Source organism: Suncus etruscus, chromosome 15, assembly GCF_024139225.1.
Source record: "Suncus etruscus isolate mSunEtr1 chromosome 15, mSunEtr1.pri.cur, whole genome shotgun sequence".
In the NCBI taxonomy this organism is placed as follows: domain Eukaryota; kingdom Metazoa; phylum Chordata; class Mammalia; order Eulipotyphla; family Soricidae; genus Suncus; species Suncus etruscus.
In genome coordinates, this window is record NC_064862.1 from 59,322,257 (window position 1) to 59,343,548 (window position 21,292).

General features: G+C 52.0%; 2 protein-coding genes across 2 annotated transcripts in view; both read right to left on the bottom strand.

The window, feature by feature from the left end:
• SETD1A (SET domain containing 1A, histone lysine methyltransferase) overlaps positions 1-10,194 on the bottom strand; it is a 30,374-nt gene extending 20,180 nt beyond the window's left edge. The window contains exons 1-8 of the mRNA XM_049789081.1: positions 10,102-10,194; positions 9,328-9,492; positions 9,037-9,132; positions 5,704-5,974; positions 3,053-3,174; positions 2,418-2,644; positions 1,319-2,159; positions 367-1,155 (exon numbers count right to left, since the gene is read on the bottom strand). Of these exons, the coding sequence (XP_049645038.1) occupies positions 367-1,155; positions 1,319-2,159; positions 2,418-2,644; positions 3,053-3,174; positions 5,704-5,974; positions 9,037-9,132; positions 9,328-9,477 (2,496 nt within the window). The 5' untranslated portion in view covers positions 9,478-9,492; positions 10,102-10,194. The remainder of the gene's footprint in view (positions 1-366; positions 1,156-1,318; positions 2,160-2,417; positions 2,645-3,052; positions 3,175-5,703; positions 5,975-9,036; positions 9,133-9,327; positions 9,493-10,101) is intronic.
• A 3,598-nt stretch (positions 10,195-13,792) lies between these two features.
• Positions 13,793-20,149, bottom strand: ORAI3 (ORAI calcium release-activated calcium modulator 3). The gene is made up of 2 exons (XM_049789206.1): positions 19,761-20,149; positions 13,793-14,877 (listed from the first exon to the last, which is right to left on the bottom strand). Exons 1-2 carry the CDS (start codon positions 19,986-19,988, stop codon positions 14,215-14,217), a joined length of 891 nt encoding a protein of 296 aa, XP_049645163.1. The 5' UTR covers positions 19,989-20,149; the 3' UTR covers positions 13,793-14,214.
• Between the last annotated feature and the right edge of the window lie 1,143 nt (positions 20,150-21,292).

The following is a 21,292-nucleotide window of genomic DNA, read 5'->3' on the forward strand; positions in this document are numbered from 1 at the left end:
CCCACTGTTATAGCTCCGCCCCTTCCCCCCATCTAGCTTGTTCTAGCCACTACACAGGCTCACTGAACTAAGATTGCATATTTATTTTATCAATAATTTTATCTGCTATTCTACTCTGTAGAGAGAGAAACTGGAAATGGACATCCAGGAGCATTGGAGGCCTGTCCACCGGAAGCAGAGGAGAGCAAGAAAAAGCTCCTGAAGCAGGCTCTGCCACTCTCCCATTCCGTGAGCTCTGATTCCCCTGCCCAACTAGCATGTCCTACCAAATTCCCCTCTCCATTTGTTTTGACCATTTTTCTTTTCTATTCTCAATTGTGTAGCCTGAACTCCAGGTTTCCTCTAGTCCCAGACACTCATCCTCACCTTGGCCTTCTCCTCCTTGCTTTCCCACCACTGGTCAAAAGCACCAAAGGCCACATTCTCCACCATCTTGCGATTGAGGTCTCTCTGCATGATACTCTTCATCTCTTGGACAAGGGTGGCCAGCACATGGGCCACAGTGCCAGCTACTGGTAAGGACTTGCCCTCTGCCTGCTCAGTTTCTTCCCTGGGAGGCAGCCGGGCCTCTTCTCCGGAGACAGAGGAGGAGAGCAGGGGCTCAGCTGTCATGGGCAAAGGCAGGGGGTAGGCCTCCCGGGAGTAGGTCCCTCGGCCTTCTTGCCCTGGTGTATACAGAGCATAAGGTAAGCCATAAGGTGCCTCTTGTGGGGGCGGGAATGGGAGAAAGGCCTCCCCAAAGGCTGCACCAGGGGGAGCAGCTGAGGCAGCAGTCAGTCCTTTGCCCTGCCGTAGCTGATGGAGCCGAGTTAACATCTGGGTCTGCATCTGGAAGGACATGGGCATTCCTCCCCACTGAGCTCCAAGTCGATCCATGAGCTCTAGGGAGTTCACGAAGTCATAAATGTGGGGTGGTGGTGGAGGAGGCGGTGGGTACTCAGGTGGAGGTGGCCCATCAGGCCGGGGTGGGAGGAGGTAGGTAGGCTGGTGGGGAGGATAACCAAGGGGAAGAGAAGCCAGGTAGGGAGGTGGTGGTGGAGGCGGAGGGGGAGGTGGGGGAGGAGGTTGCTGGGGAGGTGTGGGGGCCGGAGGGGGTGAGCCGCCCCTGTCGTCATCGGAGATCTCCATGTCCTCTCCTGAAGAGCATGGAGATGCCTGCAGGAGCACAGAAGAGAGTCAAGGAAAGCTTCTGCCTACCCCTGTGTTTTTCCTCAAGTCCCTCACCTCCTATTGAATGAACTCCCTTCTCCCCTTCAGCCCAGCCCAGCCCAGCCTCCTAGACCACCCCAGGTACCATCACTGGCTGGCCCAACCTCACCTGGTTCTGGCCATTGGCCTTAGGAGACTCCCGGACAGCCCCTGGGTCCCCACTCCCTGTTGGTGTCACATCCTCAAAGTTAGCTGGAGCTGGAGGGGGCGTGCAGGGCCCATGACTGGACCCAGAAGGCACCTCGCTGCCCGTTTCTCGAGTCCCAGGGCCGACACTGCTGTTCTCTTCCTCCTCTTCTGTGTCAGAGGCCAGAAATGAAAACTTGGAGCGCTGCTCTTTCAGCAACATCTCAATGCGGGAATCCAGGCTGCTGTGTTGAGCAAAGGGCACACTCTCGTTGGTGGTCTCTGGGGCTGGGGAGCCTGAACGGGCAGGTGAGGCGGGACGAGGGGAGGTCCGAATTTCTTCTCTCTCGGGGCTAGAGCCCCCACCACCGCCACCTCCACCAGGTTCTGGAGGCTCTGGGGGTGCAGACTCAGAGACAGGAGGCCGATAGTCCTGGTCCGAGGGCCGGCTGGGTTCAGGGGGCAAGTAGGAGGTGTAAGAAGGTGGAAAGCGCTCAGTTGTATTTTCAGCAAAGGGGGCCCCAGGAGGCTCCTCTCGAGTTGCCCGGCGGGGTGGGTAGGAAGCATGGCGTTGATAGCGATTCCAGCTTTCATAATATGCTGGGTAATTTGAGTCAGAACCACGGAAATGAGAGGATGAAGAAGATGAGGAGGACGAGGACAATGAGGAGGAAGAGGCAGAGGACGTGGCAGTTGCCACAGTGGTGGCGGAGATGGCTGCAGAGGTGGTTGTGGTGGCAGAGGAGGCAGAGAAATGGCGGCGGGAAAAGGAATCCTGGTAGCTGTTCTCTGACCGCCGGGGCTTGAAGGAGGTTGAAGTGGTGCTGGGGGAAAAACAAGTTCAGGAGTTAGCAGAGTTCAGCTCTATATGACTAAACCTTACCTAGTAAGGCTTCTCTGTACCCAGAACATCTAAATGCTGCTGGGCTCTGATTGCAAGCTCTGATTGCAAGAGTCTCTGAGGACAGGGCTGAATCCGCAGAGAAGGGGACAAATTATCCACCTCCCTAATTCCCTTCTCAAGACACCCCAGGCTTTCTTTTTCCCAGTGGTAGCTCGTCAAAATCCGGGGGACCCAGCACCTGCTGGAGTAGGCAGAGTCCTGAGAGTAGGGCGTGCTGCCCCGAGATGTGTAGGGGGTTCCTTGGGAGGACTGCGGGGTGAATTGGCCAAAGGAAGATGGGGTATCCTGTCGGCTGCTGGAGAAGCTTGTATCCTGTGAGCAGGGGGTGCCATTGCCAGGTGTGCCCACAGCAGTGCCTGTTGGGTAGGCAGACGTGTCTGAGGAGGAACGGCGGCGGGACTCAGTCTGCAGGGAGCAAAGAGAAGGAGAAAGGATAAGAACAAATACCCGGGGCCCGGAGAGATAGCACAGCGGTGTTTGCCTTGCAAGCAGCCAATCCGGGACCAAAGGTGGTTGGTTCAAATCCCGGTGTCCCATATGGTCCTTCATGCCTGCCAGCAGCTATTTCTGAGCAGACAGCCAGGAGTAACCCCTGAGCATCGCCGGGTGTGGCCCAAAAAAAAAAAAAAAAAAAAAAGAACAAATACCCGACAGCCTGCCCACTGCAAACAAGAACCCCACTTTCCCATCTTTCAAAAACATCTGGGCACCTTTCTTGGCATTTGCTAAAAAACTCAAGAGCCTCCCAAAGACCTCTTGGCACTCAAGCATTTTGCTACATGCGGAAGGTAGCGGCAACTGCAAGCTTCTCACCGTCTCAGTGGCTGTACCAGAGCCCTGGAATTTCTCACTTAAGGCCTTGCCACCCGTGGGCACCGTCTGGGGTGTGTAAGAGCCATTTACTATCAGCTCATAGTACTTCATTCGTTGTTGTCCTGCAAGAAGGAAAATGGGATTAAGAGTCTGAAGGGGTCGGAGAGATAGCATGGAGGTAAGGCTCTTGTCTTGCATGCAGTAGGACGATGGTTCAAGTCCCGGCATCCCATATGGTCTCCCGAGCTTGGCAGGAGCGATTTCTTTTTTTTTTTTTTTTTTTTTTTTTTTTGGTTTTTTGGGCCACACCCATTTGACGCTCAGGGGTTACTCCTGGCTATGTGCTCAGAAATCGCCCCTGGCTTGGGGGGACCATATGGGGCGCCGGGGGATCGAACCGCGGTCCTTCCTTGGCTAGCGCTTGCAAGGCAGACACCTTACCTCCAGCGCCACCTACCCGGCCCCAGGAGTGATTTCTGAGCGTAGAACCAGGAGTAACCCCTCAGTGTTGGCCAGGTGTGACCCAAAAACCAAAAAAAAAAAAAAAAAAAAAAAGAGTCTGATAATCTCAAGTCTACCCTGCTGTGGTATTCCCTGTTTGTATCCAGGCCTCAAGCTTCCTACAATTTCTTGAAAGTCATGGGTTGGAGATTTCAATCGAAATGTTGGGTTCTTCTAGCTCATCTCTACATCAAAGTTCTCACAAATGTCATAAGGTACACTACTTCAGTTTGTTTTTTTTGTTTTTGGGCCATATCGGTGATGCTCACGGGATATTATGTGGTGCTGGGAATCAAACCCATATCCGCTGTATTCAAGTCTGGGGCCAATCCACTAGACTCTTTGCTTTTGAATAAGAATAAACTGAGGGGCCAAACCTAGAGTCTAATGGGTAGGCATCAAGTGGGGCATCTTCATAATGGTGCCCAGAGCTCAAGGCCCACTTCTGATGATCCAGATATGACAGTGCAGGCCTGGAGGTGTTGAAGCAAATCAGGCCATATCCAGCAATACTGATAGCATGGGTATATGGTAAAGGAATCATGCCAAGCATCTTTTCAGCCTCTTCAGTTTATAAAAACACTTCACATCTCATTTTATGCTGGATGATTAGCAGACGCAACAGTAACGTCTACTGTAAAGGTTTAAAGAATAATGATCTGGGCCCGGAGAGATAGCACAGCGGCGTTTGCCTTGCAAGCAGCCGATCCAGGACCAAAGGTGGTTGGTTCGAATCCCGGTGTCCCATATGGTCCCCCGTGGCTGCCAGGAGCTATTTCTGAGCAGACAGCCAGGAGTAACCCCTGAGCACTGCCGGGTGTGGCCCAAAAACAAAAAAACAAAAACAACAACAAAAAAGAATAATGAGCTGCACAAAGTCAGTTTTGGTCAGTGACAGAATTTGAATTCAAACTAGATCATATGATGCTAGATTCTACCAAATTCTATAGACTAAAGATTGCAAAATGGCACCCTGAGTGTGCAAACCAGGCTTCAGTTGTGTTCTATATTCCCCACATGTTGGCTTAAAAAAATATTGGAGGATATCCTTTGAACATGCCCAGGCATAAAATTTGGATGGTCTGTAACATTTTAAGAATCATGGAGCCGGGGCCGGAGAGATAGCATGGAGGGTAAGGAGTTTGCCTTTCATGCAGAAGGTCATGGGTTCGAATCCCGGCGTCCCATATGGTCCCCCGAGCCTGCCAGGAGCAATTTCTGAGCGTAGAGCCAGAAGTAATCCCTGAGCGGTGCCGGTGTGACCCAAAAACCAAAAAAAAAAAAAAGAATCATGGAGCCGAAGCAATAGCACAGCAGGTAGGGCATTTGCCTTGCATGTGGCCAACCCAGGACCAACCCGGGTTCGATTCCCAGCATCCCATATGGTCCCCCAAGTCTGAGTGCGGAGCCAGGAGTAACCCGAGTGTCACCAGATGTGGCCTAAAAACTAAAATACTTAAAAAAAAAAAAAGGCATAAGATTTCACACAAAAACCCAGATTTATGATTCAAAAACTAAGATCACAGGGGCCAGAGTGATGACACAGTGGTAGGGCATTTGCCTTGCACATGGCCAATCCAGGACCAACCCAGGTTCTATCCCCAGCATTTCATATGGTCACCCTAGTCTGCCAGGAGTGATTTCTGAAAACAGAGCCCAGAGTAAGCTGAGTGCTTCAGGGCATGGCCCAAATCCCCAAAATAAATAAATAATAAAAACAAAGATCACATAGCAATTAGTCTTCAATTCCACCTGCAATGGGGCTAAAGCCAACTAACTGTAATCTCCTTGAGACTGACTCTGTACTCTAAGAGATGACACCACAGTCCCCAGGCTCCCTAGTGCTCTCCAGCAGACACCCTGACTGCTTCACTCAATTTTGGGAATTCATTACCAAAACCAGGTCCGAGTTGACAATGCTATACACTAGTTTCTACTCATCCAACAATATGTAACCCTCCAAGTTTTCTTAGCCAACAGCTATACACTAGGTGATCCCAGCCTTGCCAAAGAAAACACAAGCCATATGCGTCTCAGGAAAACACTGATTCCATAACCACACATGGAACTAGAAAGGCTGAATCCAAAGGCATTTGCATGTATAGTCTCCATTGCTGCCCAACCAAGTCAGCAGTCACAGGAGCCCTCACCTTTGATGTCAAGCTGGGCATGGATGATGTTGCCCATAACAGAGGTAAGGTGAAGGTTTTTCACTGTTTCCTTGGCTCCCCGAGTGCTGGTGAAGAGCACGCGGGCCAGCCCCAGGTGCTTGCGGGTACGAGGGTGAAGAAGGATCTCCACCTCTTCTACCTCACCATACTTCCGGCACATATCCTTCAGGAAGGTCTCTCGCACGTTATCATTCAGTCTTGCAAAAGTCACTTCCTTCAGTGGGATCTGGCCGATATAGAATTCATCCAGCTGTGGAGAAAACAAGCTTTCATCTCAGGTCTTTCATCTCATTTGTTTATTCTTCTATCCATGGGGAAATTTTAGTGAGATACATAACATCAGGTGAGACTTGACTCAGAAACTAAGTGACGGGCCCGGAGAGATAGCACAGCGGCGTTTGCCTTGCAAGCAGCCGATCCAGGACCAAAGGTGGTTGGTTCGAATCCCGGTGTCCCATATGGTCCCCCGTGGCTGCCAGGAGCTATTTCTGAGCAGACAGCCAGGAATAACCCCTGAGCACCACCAGGTGTGGCCCAAAAACCAAAAACCAAAAAAAAAAAAAAAAAAAAAGAGACTAAGTGACAAGGAAAGGTGGCCTCCAAACTAAATACGGTTTATCGTTTTGGATTGTGATTGCTGTGAGGCATATATAGCAATGCTCAGGTTATTTCTTCCTCTGTGCTCAGGGATTACTCCTAGCAATGTCCTAGGGCCATATAGGATGCTGAGAATAGAATTTAGGTTGACCACATACAAGGCCCCATCTACTTTAATCCCTCTTTCTTAAATTCTCACCAGACTAACAGTATAAACAAACCATGAAATAAACATGCAGAAATTAGCTGTAGAAGTTGGTTGTAGAAATTAGCCAATGATATATTGGCTCAATATTTACTGAATTACCTTGAACTAGGAACTATGAAAACAAAGATGGGAAAGATAGCTGCTTAGAAAAGAAATCCGGGGCCGGGCGGTGGCGCTCGAGGTAAGGTGCCTGCCTTACCTGCGCTAGCCTAGGAGACGGACCGCGGTTCGATCCCCCGGCGTCCCATATGGTCCCCCAAGCCAGGAGCGACTTCTGAGCGCATAGTCAGGAGTAACCCCTGAGCGTCACCGGGTGTGGCCCAAAAACCAAAAAAAAAAAAAAAAAAAAAAAAAAAAGAAAAGAAATCCCTGGGGCTAGAGAAATAGTAATCGGTAGGGTGCTGGCCTTGCCTGTGGCTGATCCAGGTTGGATCCCCAACAACTCATAAGCTCCTGGAGTCTGCCAGGAGTAATCATTGAATTCAGGGACAGGAATAAGTCCTGAGAGTTGACAGATGTGACCCAAAACAAACAAAAAAAAGTGAAGAAAGTAGACAAGACTGACAATCACATGACTGAACAACTAAAGGTGAAGATGGTGATTTTCATGCAAGGATTGAGTAACCATATGAAGTACAGGGAATAAACCTGGATTGGCCTTGTGCAAGGCAACTGCCCTATTTGCTGTATTCTCTCTTATCCTAAAGATGTTATATGGAATCCCAGAGAAGGAAACTGTTGTTCCTTGTCCCAGAACAATGGCTGGGAGAATTCATAAAGATGTCATTCTTGGGGCTGGAGCCATAGCATAGCAGGTAGAGTATTTGCCTTGTATGCGGTCAACCCGCTTTTGACCCCCAGAATCCTATATGGTCCCCCAAACCTATCAGGAATGATTTCTGAGCACAGAGCCAGGAGTAACCCCTGAGCGCCTCTGGGTTTGTCACCCCCCCAAATGTCAGTCTCAGATATTATAAAAGAAAGGAGTTTACAACAAAAAGGGCACGAAACCTGGCATTTTCTAGAAAATGACTAGTAGGGTAGATACTGATGTGCAATACTAAGCCATGGGATGATGATGCTTGGCCATATATGCCAATGCACAAAGTGGAGACAATAGTAAAGTAAAAATAATAAAACAGGGGCCGGAGAGATAGCATGGAGGTAGGGCATTTGCCTTGCATGCAGAAAGTCGTGGTTCGAGTCCCGGCATCCCATATTGTCCCAAGCCTGCCAGGAGTGATTTCTGAGCATAAAGCCAGGAATAAACCCAAGCGCCACCAGGTGTGACCCAAAAAACAAAAAAACAAAAGAATAATAGGACAAAAGAGTCAAACAACAGTGAAGTGGTATATGAGATGACAAGAGACAAAGAAGCCACTTAAAACAAATATAAGAATATGCAGGATGGAGCCAGAGTGAAGGTGCAAGTGGTAAGGCATCTGCCTTGCCTGCACTAGCCCAGGAAGGATCTCGGTTCTATCCCCTGGCATCCCACATAGTCCCCCAAGTCAGGAGCAATTTCTGAGCGCATAGCCAGGAGTAACCCCTGAGCATCACAGGATGTGGCCCAAAAAAACAAAAAACAAACAAGAATATGCAGGAAACAAACTAAGATCAGGAGTGAGCAAGACTTGCCTACAGATTATGTGACAGTCAAAGGAGAAAGAATCCCAGATGACTCCCAGGTTCCCAGCTAGTTCAATGGGTGTGATCACTCAGAAAAAGGAAAGGGGAAGGAGAGCAAGATGAAGATGTTAAGAACCACTGGGATGGCTACAGAGCCTGTTTCTCCAACGGACATTAAATCAGAACTTAGGAGACTGATCTTGGCTGGAACTTATTAACATTTGGTAATAGGTATGAAAGAGACAGACTGAAATCATAAATCTGAAAACGACTGTAAAGAAAAGTGGACAGAGTAAAAAAAGTGGAGTGAAGAAACCCTGCAATTGACTTATTTAAAAAGAAAGAATATAGTGTTTATTAAGGAAACAGAACCATCAGCTTTAAAGATCTAATAAAGATATGCATATTTAGGGCCCGGAGAGATAGCACAGTGGCTCCAAGACCAAAGGTGGTTGGTTCGAATCCCGTGCCTGCCAGGAGCTATTTCTGAGCAGACAGCCAAGAGTAACCCCTGAGCACCACAGGGTGTGGCCCAAAAACCAAAAAAAAAAAAAAAAAAAAGATATGTATATTTAGAGAATGGAAACCCTGTGAAGACATGAGACAAAGTATCTAAAGGCCAAATAAGAGGGCAAGGATCAGAGAACTACAGAGGAGTTCCTCTGAAGGTCGAGACACCGAGATGTAACAACGGGACACAATCGTATTATGACGCTGAAAACATATACTGATAGGCAGAGCAGAGAGTAAAAGTAGAATAAACCTGTCTTTCATCCTCTCAGGCTACATCACCTTTCTAGAAGTTAAGACTGGACCAGCCCGGATGCTGCTCCACAGCCTCCAGCAGTCAGCCCACTAGAAGAGTAGCAGACACATACCTTGAACTTAGGAACTGGGAGGGAGAAGTCCCTGTTTTTAGATCGGACATGGCAACGGGGATCTTGAAGGTCTTCAACCGGTATATACTTTGAGTCCTAGAAAGGAAGATAGCTCAAGGTGAAACCATGTTATTGAGCGAGACCATTCTTGCAAGAGCCAGGTTCTGGCTGCCCACTTGTAAGAAGTGAGGCTACGAATGGAATTCGAGGTGCTCATGAGGAGGGGAACCGGCGAGTGGGGGCCACAGAGCTGACTCGATGGCAAAGACAAGGTAGGTCTGGGGCACTCACGTTGACACTGAAGTGGATTCCATCATAGCGGTACACCTTTTGAGAAGGCCTGCGCAGGGCAGGGTCCAAGGCAGGATCCACGATGAGCTTGTAGTTCCTCCACTGGAAGCTCGGGGCCTTCTGCCCATCTCCCCCACCTTCTTGATCCATCTTTGCTCATTTACACTGCCAGGGGAGAGGCAGAGAGAGATCCCTAAGAAGGCTGGACTTAGGCCTGACTCCCTGACTCCCCGCCTTCCCTTCCCAGGAGCTCTGCCTCCGGGGGTCTCTCCACCTTAAACCTCACCTCGATCAGCGAGGGGGTCCCCCCAGGTGCCACCCCCCAGCACCTCCATTCTCGGCACCCCGTTCTCTCCACCTCCCTCCCATCCCAACCCTCCCCAAAGGCCCCCAGCCAGGCCCCATCGCGTGCCCCCTCACCTTCCCGCTCTCCCCAGCTCGCGCCCCCGGGCCCCCCAAGGCGCAGGCAGACCCCTCCCCCGGGCCCGCAGGCCCCGCCCCCGCCCGCCCCCTCACCGGCCAAGCGGCCCGGGCCGAGCCCGGCTCGGCTCCAGCTCCGGCGCCCGTGCCCGGAGCCTCCGGCCAAGAGGCGGCACCGCTTCGGGGCGTTGGGGAGCCCGCGAGACGCGGCTCGGCCGCCCCGAACGCGGGTGGGGGTGGGGGCCCGCGCGCCACTGCCCTCTCCGCCCCGCTCCTCGCTCTCTCCTCCCGCTCCGGCGCCTTCGGGCCCCGGCTCCGCGCACGCGCGACGCGGCCCCGCTCGCCCGCACTCACCCGCGCGCGGCTCCCGCTCTCCTCCCCCACCCCGCGCGGCAGCTCGGCGGCGCGAGGCGGCGGCGCGAGACCCGGCCCCGCAGCGGTGGCGGCGGCCGCGGCGGCGCCCCACCACCACCACCACCACCACCTCCCCGGCGCGCGCACCAAACACCAGCGCCACCTGCGAGAGGCCCAGCGGGCGCCGCGTCCGCAGTCGCACTTTCGCCACGGGCGCCGCCGGCCGCCCCACGACGCCGACCGCCGCTCCGCCGGGGCCGGCGGCCGCTCGAGTCCGAGAGTCGCGGCCCGGGGCGCCGGGCGAAGGGCCGCATCCCCCGGGGAGTGGGCTGGGCCGCGCGCGGCTCTCCGGCGGCTGCGGGCCGGGGCGGGCGCTTGACGAATCGGCGGCGGCGAAAGCGGAGGCTGGTCCCCGAGGAGGAGGGGGCGGGGCGCGGGGGGCGGCGGGCCAGGGCTGGGCAGAGCCGAGCGCCGCGTCCGACAGGCGCAGATTCGCCAAGCGGGCGGGCGGGGCGGGGCGGCGCGGCGGGCAGGATGTGCGCGCTCCGGGCTCCTCTTCCCCCGAGCGAGCGGAGCGCCGTCCCGGCTGGCGGGGCTCCGCGGCTGCAGATTCGTCACTGGCGGGAGGACGCCGGGCCCTTCCCCGAGCCGCAGCGGAGTTCTGGAAAGAAGGCCCGAGCGGGTCGTGCCGGCCACGGCCACACTTATCCGGGCGCCTTTCTAAGCAGCGCAGCTCGCGGGGACCGCCGCGGCCCACGCTCCCCTCGGAGCCGGAAGCGCATTGGGGGCCGTGGCGCGCGAAGCCCGGGAACAAGGGGCGGGGCCCGGCCGGTCCGGGGGCGGGGCCCGGCCGGCCTAGGGGCGGGGCCAGGCGGCGCGGCGCGCTTCCTGGAAGGAGGGAGGGAAGGACGGAAGACCCGCCGGAACCCGCGCGGGTGCGAGAGTTGCCCGCAGATGGGAAGCCGCCCTTCGCCTCCGGGCCCCTGGGCTGCCTGGGAGACTGAGACCTGCTGAGGGGGCTCGCATTTTTTTTTCCTGTACTCGTCTCACCACGCGTGTTGGTCTTTGCAAAGTCGACGCCTGGGAGGGTCTAAGACAACCCAGCCGCCGGTCTTGTGACTTAAGGGAGCGGAATGTAATCCTGCACCCCAGATCACCCCTCCGAATCTGACCTCCGTGCAGTAGAAGGGTGGGCCGAGCGCTCCTCCAAGCAACGTGGTCTTAATGCCCGTTTTTATTTTATTTTATTTTTTTACACCGCGTATCCCTTTGCTTGCTTGATCTCCGTCGCTTGAGGGCAGTAACGGCCCAGGTTTACACTCGAGATCGTTGGGATTCTAGAAACCCACACTTCACCTTTTTTTGAAGTGCCAGTACTTGCAGGAAGGAGAACCTCTAGGAGCTGGAGATAGTTCCAGGATCTGTCTATTAGCCCCTTTGGGCGAGTCATTGACCACTCAAAACTTCAGGTGATTTCTTTGAAAAGTTAATGTTAATTCTCACAGATCGGAACAGTGAAGGAAAGCACCCCTAGGGCTTGGTCTGTGGGAATTAACAAACTTATTAGGAAAAGAGAACTTGGCTTATTAGGTCTCAGACCAAAATAATTGAGCAGCAGTGTTTAAATTTATGAGGAGAGACTGGAGACATAGGGGAGCTGGGAAGATGCTTGTCTTGAATGCAACTGAGGTTCAATTCTTGCACCCCATAGGGTTCCCTGAGCCCACCAGGAGTGAACCGGCTGTTGTCCAAAGACCAAGTAAATTGTGAGGAAAATACAAATTCATGGAAGCACGGAGGGGGGGGTGGGGGAATTTACATTGTATTCCTTTCTCAGCTGGAAAGACTGACTTCTTTCTCAGGCCAAATAAAAATGTGATGGTCAAGGTAGCCCAGGATCTCACTATCTGTTTCTGTGGGACATACCCAGTGATGCTCGAGAGTTACTCCTGGTGCTGCTCAGTGGAACATATGGGATGCTGGGAACCAAACCTGGGTCAGCTGTGTGTAAGGCAAACACCCTACCTGCTGTATCTCTCCATTCCTGTGATTTGTTTTGGGGCCATATTCAGCAGTACCAGGGTTACTCCTGGCTCTACACACAGAAACCACTCCTGGCAGGCACAGGAAGCCATATGGGATGCCACGGATTGAAACCAGGTCTGCTCTGTGCAAACGCCCTACCCTCAGTGCTCTCCCTACCCTCAGTGCTCTCGGGCTTCCTGCCGCCCCCATGTGATTTGAAGTGAAATCCTTAACCTTTTGGAACCACCTCTTATCTCTGAAATGGAAACATTTGTGTGGAGGTGGTTGTGAGAAATAAGATAACCTATGTAGGGGTTAGAATTAAGCATAGCCGGTAGAGCGCTTTGCCTTGTGTTGGCTGACCTGGGTTCGATCCCCAGCACCCATGTTATCCCTGGAGCCTGCTAGGAGTAATCCCTGAGCATCACCAGGTGTGGGCCCAAAACAAAAAAGATGAAGACTGCAGGCTTTGCATGTGGAAGGTCTTGGTTTGATCCCTAACAATGCATATGGTTCCTCAGTACCATCAGGAGCAAATACTGCCAATTGTGGCCCCCCCCCCCAAAAAAAAATGCAAAGAAACATCCCCAATGGAAGAAGATCATGGGCATGAGAACAAGAGTATCAATAATTTGGAATTGGGGTGGGAGAGATAGCACAGCGGTAGGGTGTTTGTCTTGCACACCGCTGATCCTGGACCAATGGTGGTTCAAATCCCAGGCATCCAATATGGTGCCTTTATCTGCCAGGAGCAACTTTTGAGCACAGAGCCAGGAGTAACCAAGTACCGCCAGGTCTGACCCAAAAACACAATAATAATAACTTGGAATATCTTTCCACATTCAGAAGGTAACCTATCTAATAGCACCAGGGGATCAGACCTAGAGCCCACACATCCTACCCCCAAGTGAAGTATTCCTTCCCCCAATGCCCTAAACGTTCTATTGAAATGTTAATACATTATTCCTTATCTCTAGGAGACCTCTTACCCATTCACAGCCAAGGGATATCTGTGAAACACATTTTATTATACAAAACAGAGTGCACCAAAAATGCAGTGTTAGAATATGTGTTCCATGGGCTAGGAACTGAACCTTTCTCAAAGCCTTTCTTGAGCCAAAAAAGATACTATAGAGGCCATGCACAGGTTTGATCCCTGGCACTGCATATAGGCCCTGGGCCCTGCTAGGAGAAAGTCCTGAACTGTGCACAGCCAGGTGTGGCCCAAAATCAAATAAAAATTTTTTCAAGCTGTGCTAGGGAGGTAGGCTGGATACACAGAGTCCCCGTCTCCAAAGACCCCAGCACTGGCCCAGGAGAGTGAGAAACATAAAGTTAAGTGTGGGACTAGGTAAATGGGGGCAAGCATTCGAACTTTCTGAAATAGGGTGGCTCCTAGGAAAGATTAACTCTATGCCTGGGAGGCCAGAGAGATAGCACAGAGGTAGGGCATTTGCCTTACACACAGCTGAACCAGGACTGGTGGTGGTTCAAATCCCAGCATCCTAGATGGTCCCCCATGCCTGCCAGGAGCAATTTTTGAGCGCAGGGCCAGGAGTAACTCCTGAGCGCCACAAGGTGTGAACAAAACAAAACCAAAAACAAACCCTCTATGCCTGGGATGGGAAAAAAAACAACTCCCGAAATACCAACATGAAATAGACTGCAAAAATTGGGGATCCGAGAAATAAATAGGGTATAGGACATTTGCCTTGCACATAGTCAACACAGGTCCAAAATCCTGGCATCCCACATGGTCTCCCAAGCACTGCCAGGAGTAATTCCTTAATGCAGAGCTAGGAGTAACGCTTGAGCATCACCTGGTATGGCCAAATATACAAAAACAAAACCAACCTCATGAACTTCATGCCTTCCTTGCTCCTCTCAGCTGAGTCACAGTAGAACTGACAAAACTCAAGGAGAAAAATCTCTCTTCTTGTGGGAGATGCCCCGGGAAAGACCCGGAACAGGAATCTATCTCTACCTGAGAATGGCTACTTCATGTAGCTCTAAGCAGGTGCAGGAACTGGTGTCAGTAGGCCTGAAGCTAAGGGCCAAGCTCAGAGTGTGGCAGTGTTTGCACCAGCCTCATACAGCCTGCAGCTCCCCCTGCAGCCGACTCAGCTCTTCTAGCTCCTGCTTATGGCGGTCTGTCTTGTGTGCCACCAAGGAGCGATAGAAATGCAAGGCAAAGGCCACAAACACGAGCCCCACTGGTACCATGATTGCTGTGGAGGCCATGGCTGCTTGCCAACCTGGCCCATGGTCCTCACCACCACCACCAACACTACACTCTTGCCGGGGTGGACAGAACACAGAAGGTTCAGATGGGGCCACGGGAGGAGGGGATGGCTTAGAAGATGAGCTAAAGGACGTGGTCAATGGTGGCAGAGTCCCAGGCACCTGGGAGGTAGGCACCACAGGGGCTGGTGTGCCTAATGGGGCCCCAATAGGCACAAACTTGACCCAGCCAACTAGCACAACTTCAGCCAGGAAGAGGAAGGTGCCCAAGGCAGTGGAGAAGCCCCAGGCCAGCTCCACATAGCGATGGAGTCTCTGATGTGGAGACTGGTGGACAGAGTTGAGGTTGTGGATGTTGCTAACGGCTTCAATGTGGGGCAGCAGACATGTGGAAACCATGAGTGCAAAGAGGTGCACAGCCACGAGCACAGTTGTACAGGCACTAAAGGCTACCAGCAGACCGGGTGGGTATTCATAGTTGTTTTCCAGCTGGACCTCCACCATGGCCACCTGTGGGGACAAGAGTTAATGGATTGAGTCCCTATAACATTAAAAGTGAACAAGTGCCAAAAAGTGATGTTTTACTTGTTGGCATACTTCTTTTTTTTTTTTTTTTTTTTTGGTTTTTGGGTCACACCCGGCGATGCTCAGGGGTTACTCCTGGCTGTCTGCTCAGAAATAGCTCCTGGCAGGCACGGGGGACCATATGGGACACCGGGATTTGAACCAACCACCTTTGGTCCTGGATTGGCTGCTTGCAAGGCAAACACCGCTGTGCTATCTCTCCGGGCCCGGCATACTTCTATATAGCCCTTGGACCTAGAACTGTGCCTGCCAGGAATTTGAGTGAGGGAATGTGAAGTCATGGCAAGGCTCTGACTGATTTTGGTTCTTCGTTTCCCCACTGACATGTTTCTGACTATCTTACCGTTTTGTTGTTTTTTGTTTTTGTTTTTGTTTTTTTTTGTTTTTTGAGCCACACCCGGCGGTGCTCAGGGGTTACTCCTGGCTGTCTGCTCAGAAATAGCTCCTGGCAGGCATGGGGACCATATGGGACACCGGGATTCGAACCAACCACCTTTGGTCCTGGATCAGCTGCTTGCAAGGCAAACGCCGCTGTGCTATCTCTCCGGGCCCCAATCTTACCGTTTTACTAGGATTAAAAAGCAAGTCACCTGGGCTGGGAGATAGCTTAAAGGAGTAGGGTGCATAAACAGAGCTCCAAATTTGAGCCCTGGCATCATATAAATCCATGATCCTCTGCCGAGACCAACAAACACTACGAAGTACTACTGGTACCTCCTTTATTTTAATTTTTGTTTGTTTTGGGGCCACAACTGTCAGCGCTCAGTTACTCCTGGCTCTGCACTTAGAAATCTCTCCTAGCAGGCTTAAAGGATGACCTGGGATGCTAGGAATCAAACTCAGATCGGCTATTTGCAAGGCAAACGCCTCACCCACTGTGCTATTGCTCCAGCCCCTATTTTGAACCCAGGTCAGTTGCCTGTAAAGCAAGTACCCTATCCATTGTGCTCCTTCCAGTCCCAAGTTGTAGAGTCTTGATTTGGTGCTATGCCTCAGTGACCTCATTTAAAGAATGGGAATTTAAAAATACCTTCCTGCCTTAGAGATGTGGTGAAAATGAAAGGAATCAACATAAACAATAGTCAAGGTACATAATAAACAGCAGGTATATTAGTTAATAAAAGTAACAGAGCTTGCAAATTGTATTGTGAACCTGAACCAGTCTACAGATAGATTTTGCTAGGCTCATAAAATGTTTTTATTCTGGTTTGGGGGCCACACCAAAGATTCAGGGGGCTACTCTTAGCATAGTGCTTCAGAGGGTTTCTTCTGGAGGTGCTCTGGGACCACAAAGTACCATTCAACTTGGGTCTCCTGCATGCAAAGCATGTGTGCCACTGTTACTCCTGGCACCACATGTGGTGGTATGTTTTGACTCAGAAAACCACATGGGGTGCCAGAGATTGAACAAGGGTTGGGAACAGGCAAGGCGAATGATCTAGTTATACTACCTTCCAGTCTCAAGTTGTCAACTTTTAAACTCAAGAGATAGTATATAAATATTCTATTTCCAGATGCTCTTGAAAACTTGGCAAACCTAGTTATATCATTCCAACATGATCACTCTCTGCTAGAGGTTATACCACACTTTTGAACCAGTCTTAGTATCTCTTTATGTTTTCTTTTCTTTTGTTTTTTGTTTGTTTGTTTTTGTTTCAAACCTGGCAGCACTCAGGGGTTACTCCTGGCTCTACACTCAGAAATCGCTCCTGGCATGCTGGGGGGGGGGGCGGGAAACATATGGGATGCCAGGATTCGAACCACCATCCTTCCACATGCAAGACAAACGCTTTACCTCCATGCTATCTCTCCAGCCCTCTCTTTATGTGTCAAGCCATGCCCAGGGATTACTCCTGGCTCTGTATTCCTGATGTGCTCAGGAGACTATGCTGGGGAGCGAACATGGTTAAGCCTTGTGCAGGACTAACACCTTATCTACTATACTACTGCTCTGACCCCACTCATATCTCTTGATAGCTAGTCTCTACCCCACTCCCATCCAACATCAAATTGACATCTCCTGTCTGGCCTTTGCAAACATTAATGTTGCTGAGTTTATAATTTTGTACTCTATAGTCAAGATTATGCCACTTACTTGCTGTGGATTATTAATATGTTTATCATCTGTGATCCTTAGTTTCCTCATCTGTGAAATTGCCACAATTGTGGTACCTTTCTAAGATAATAGTAAGATGAGGCAGCTAAAAGCATAGGGCTGGAGAGATAGTACAGTGGGTAAAACACTTGCAATGCACATGGCTGATGTGGGTTCAGTTCAATCCCCAGTACTTCAGTACTCCATATTGTCACTCAAGAAATGACAGGAGTCATTCCTGAGCACAAGGCCAGGAGTAAACCTTTAGTACCACCAAGTGTTCTCCTTTACTCCCCCTCAATAAAAGTCCTAAGCTGGTACTTAGAGATTGATCAAGACTATATTAATTTAACCCAGGCCATTCAGATCACAAAATTTGGGTCTTCTATCATGCCTGATCCTGGCACTGGACTGCTATGGGGCCAAGGAAGGGAGAAAAGTACAGAGTGGTATAGGAGCCAGGCCGAGGGCAGGTGTCAGCAGGTGTCTTCCAGGCAGGCCTAGTTCTCATTTCCCCCAGAGCCTGACCCTGCCTTGCTAACCCAGTAGGACTAGGGCCAGAATCCACTCATCTGGCCTCTTGATCGGGCACAGAAAGCCCTGACCCTTAAGCTGTCACCCTAGCAACCTGCAAGAGTAGCAGCAAACCGGATTGTCCCCGTGGGAACCGACTGGACCATGGGGCAGATGAATGGGGAGCATTTAGACAAACCTATTACCATGCTGTCCCCTTTTCTCAGCAATCTATAGGGGAGTCAAGCCCTGTCCCCAGATGACACCATGTCAGAAAGGCAATCTAACTCAGAAAAACCTAGGCCTATGATGGCATATAGACACTTTCCCTCTCACTTGCACAAAGGCTGTGGGCCTGGGCTCTAAGATAAGTCTCCTAACTCTATGTCTCCTCTACCCCATGTGGATAACTCCATGGCACTGGCTCCTGATGACTCCAATTTCTTCTTCCTGCCATAATGGTAAAGAAACTCTGGCCAGTCAATCCAATGAACCTGGCTCTAAGCTCATTCTCTCTTCATCTGATTCTTGAAGAAGCTACCATCTCACCCTGGTCTCCATGCTCGTTGAGCCAACAGGCCTGAATCTGATGTGTCTTGCTCTGACACACTCAGACAGGTTTATTCATTTTGGTTTTGGCAGCACTCAGGGGTTACTCCTGGCTCTGTGCTCAGAAATCACTCCTGGCTCAAGGAACCACAAGGGATGATGGGGGTGGGGGGATCAAACCAGTATCTGCCTTGGACCAGCTGTGTGCAAGGCAAATGCCCTACCACTATGCTACCACTCCGGCCCCCTTAGGTTTATTTAACCTATGGTTCCACCCCCCTTGCTTGTTTTATCTTGGGAACACAATTGGTGGTGCTCAGGATTTACTCCTGGCTCTTAACCAAAAAAACTGCACTGGCAGTGCTTAGGGGATCATATTGGGATGCTGAGGACTGAATCAGGGTGGCTACATGCAATGCAAATGCCCTACCCACTGTAGTATATAGCTCCAACCCACATAAGGATAAAAATAAACAAAAAAAACTTAGGCCCTCCTGAAAATCTACTTTCTTTTTTTTTTTTTTTTTGGTTTTGGGGCCACACCCGGCAGTGCTCAGGGGTTACTCCTGGCTGTCTGCTCAGAAATAGCTCCTGGCAGGCCCGGGGGACCATATGGGACACCGGGATTTGAACCAACCACCTTTGGTCCTGGATCAGCTGCTTGCAAGGCAAACACCGCTGTGCTATCTCTCCGGGCCCCGAAAATCTACTTTCTTTAAGAAAACACACAGAAGTACCCACACCCATTGCACCTGAAGCTACATATATGCCCTCCTTACCCATCTTACAAGTGCCCCCAAATGGTATTGCCCATTTTGGCAAATAGTGATCTAGGATTTTTGTTTGTTTTTGGGCCACACCCATTTAACGCTCAGGGGTTACTCCTGGCTGTGCGCTCAGAAGCCGGGGAATGGAACCAGGGTGTCCTAGGCTAGCACTTACAAGGCAGACAGACGCCTTACCTCTAGCGCCACCTTTCCGGTCCCTGATCTAGGATTTGATGTCAAACTCCATACATAGCTTGTCCGGGGTTGCGTGTGAGTCTTCAAAGAATATGTACCCTACCCTACCTATATAACTCCGTTTCCCCTGGTCTGCCTGGGGCTGGTCTCATGGTCAGAACTGGCCACACAGCAGGGAGCTAGGATGTGTCTGCTGGTCCCTCACCTAGGTCCCCTGTCCTACTTCCCAATGAAGCTCCGCAGGGACTTTAAATGGCCTCCACATCTGCAATATTAGCGCAGTCATCACATACCCTCTTCCCTAACAGCTTCTCCCCAGGCCTCAAAGCTATCCAGGTTATGAGAAAACACCGGAGCTGCTCTCCTTGGGACCAGCTCAACTTCACAGGGGGACCTGTGATCCAGCTTACTCTGACTGGCCCTACCAAACTGATCCTTTAAACTTATTCAGTTGTAGGGAACTTTCCCCCACTTTTGGGCCACTTATCTGTCCCTATAACTTCTCTCCAGACACCCCCCCTCCAAGAACCCAGGTCTTTGCACACGTACCACGAAAAAGGAACTACACTGGGAAACCTTGCTGGCACCACCCTGCACCTACGAGAATCCGGTCCTTGCCTGCCTCCCTTGGGCACTGTCCACTTCACCCCACGGGCCTCCCCCAACCGGGGCCCCTGGCCTCCCCTCACCATGGCGAAGCCCGACAGCAAGGCGGAGGTGCGGCTGGAGGCCTTGAGCTTGGCCCGGCTGAGGTAGAGGCGGCGCCAGCTGAGCGCCCGCAGCGAGTGCTGACTGGCCCCCATGAGGTCCAGGTAGCCGCGATGCACGAAGTCCCTGTAAGTGGCCGAGCCCGCAGGACTCTCGGCCTCTGGGTTGAGGGGGGCCTGCTCGCCCACCTCCCCCTCGCCGCTCTTCATCCTGAGGGCTGCAGCGCAGGACGGACGGGCGATCACGGGGGTGGCGAGTTGACCCGGGAGCCCCAGGTGGGCCCGGGCCGGATCAGGGAATGCCCCATTCCCCGGCGGGCCCAGCGAGGATGCGGGTGCGGCCCGGGCGGAGCAGGAAGAGCCAAAGAGCCCTCAGGCTGAAGCGGGACCACAGCGGCCGAAACAGGAACTGGGGCAGAGGCGGAGCCCAGGCGGCCACATGATGGGGTGGAGTCAGGGGGACCAGCGGCAAAAATCCCAGGGGATCATACGATCCCAGCCTCCTAGATCCAAGTGCCCAGCTATAACAACTTGTGACCGGACGTCCCGGTTCATGCCGCCCCGACCATCTGGACACTCCCGAGTGGAGACTTTCCAAGATTCTAGCTTAAAAGTCCGGGAAAGACTCAAAGCTTCTGCGAGGTTGGCGGGCACCTGGAAACCCCAAGAGCCTGCTCCTCTGAGTCCCAAGGATGTGTGAACACTCATGTAGGTTCCCTTCCAACCCCCAGACCGAAGACAGACACACGAACTGCGGGCCCAGCTGGAAGATTTTGAGTTTTATAGCAAACCGTATTGTACAGACCCGGGGCTCAGGGGCCCAGCCCGGCTGGGTCCCCTTCTAGTCCCTTGCCGGGCTGCCTCCTCCCCCTACCCCAAGCGGCCCCATCCTCAACCTTTCGCGACCCCCAGGAACCCCTCCCTCTGGCCTTTGGTCCGCCCAGTGTTCCCCCCACCCCACCCGCGCACCTCCCTGTTACCTGAGGTATTTGGATAGATCCCCGCTTCCCTACACCATACAACCCGGCTCCCTTCTGAGGCCCGGTCCAAGGGGCGGGGCCTGACCTCGACCCCTCCCCAGCCACTGAGCCCCACCCCACACTGGATGGAGGGGCCAGGGAGGGCCAAGAGCCTGTTACTAGGTTCCCATGGCAACTAAGAGGGGCCATTTCCAGCCTTAAACTGGCCTTGGGAAGTGTCCATTGGCTGCTATTTCCATGGCAACCAGGAGTGGCAGTTCCCTGGGCAAATGGGATATAAGTTTCCATGACGATGAGAGAGTAGAAAGAGCCAAGTTGGAGTGCACTCTTCTCCATCATTGGGCTGGCACCCTCCCACCCCAAGTCAGGAGGGCTGGAGCTGCTCAGTACAGTAAAACAACACAAAGCCTGGGGTGGCACAGTCCAAACTGGGTGTCCACCAGTCCAGTCTCAGTCCAATATGGTCCTGTCTCCTCACACTCCAGCTCCCCCAGGTCCGAGGTTCCCCCAGTTCAAGTAACACTTCAGTACAGA

What these genes read in the sequence shown, in the direction of transcription:
- ORAI3 (XM_049789206.1), bottom strand. Translation starts at nt 19,988, where the DNA reads ATGAAGAGCGGCGAGGGGGAGGTGGGCGAGCAGGCCCCCCTCAACCCA. An exon ending in TGCTGTCGGGCTTCGCCATG is followed by an intron (nt 14,878 to 19,760) that starts GTGAGGGGAGGC and finishes TTGTCCCCACAG; the next exon opens with GTGGCCATGGTGGAGGTCCA.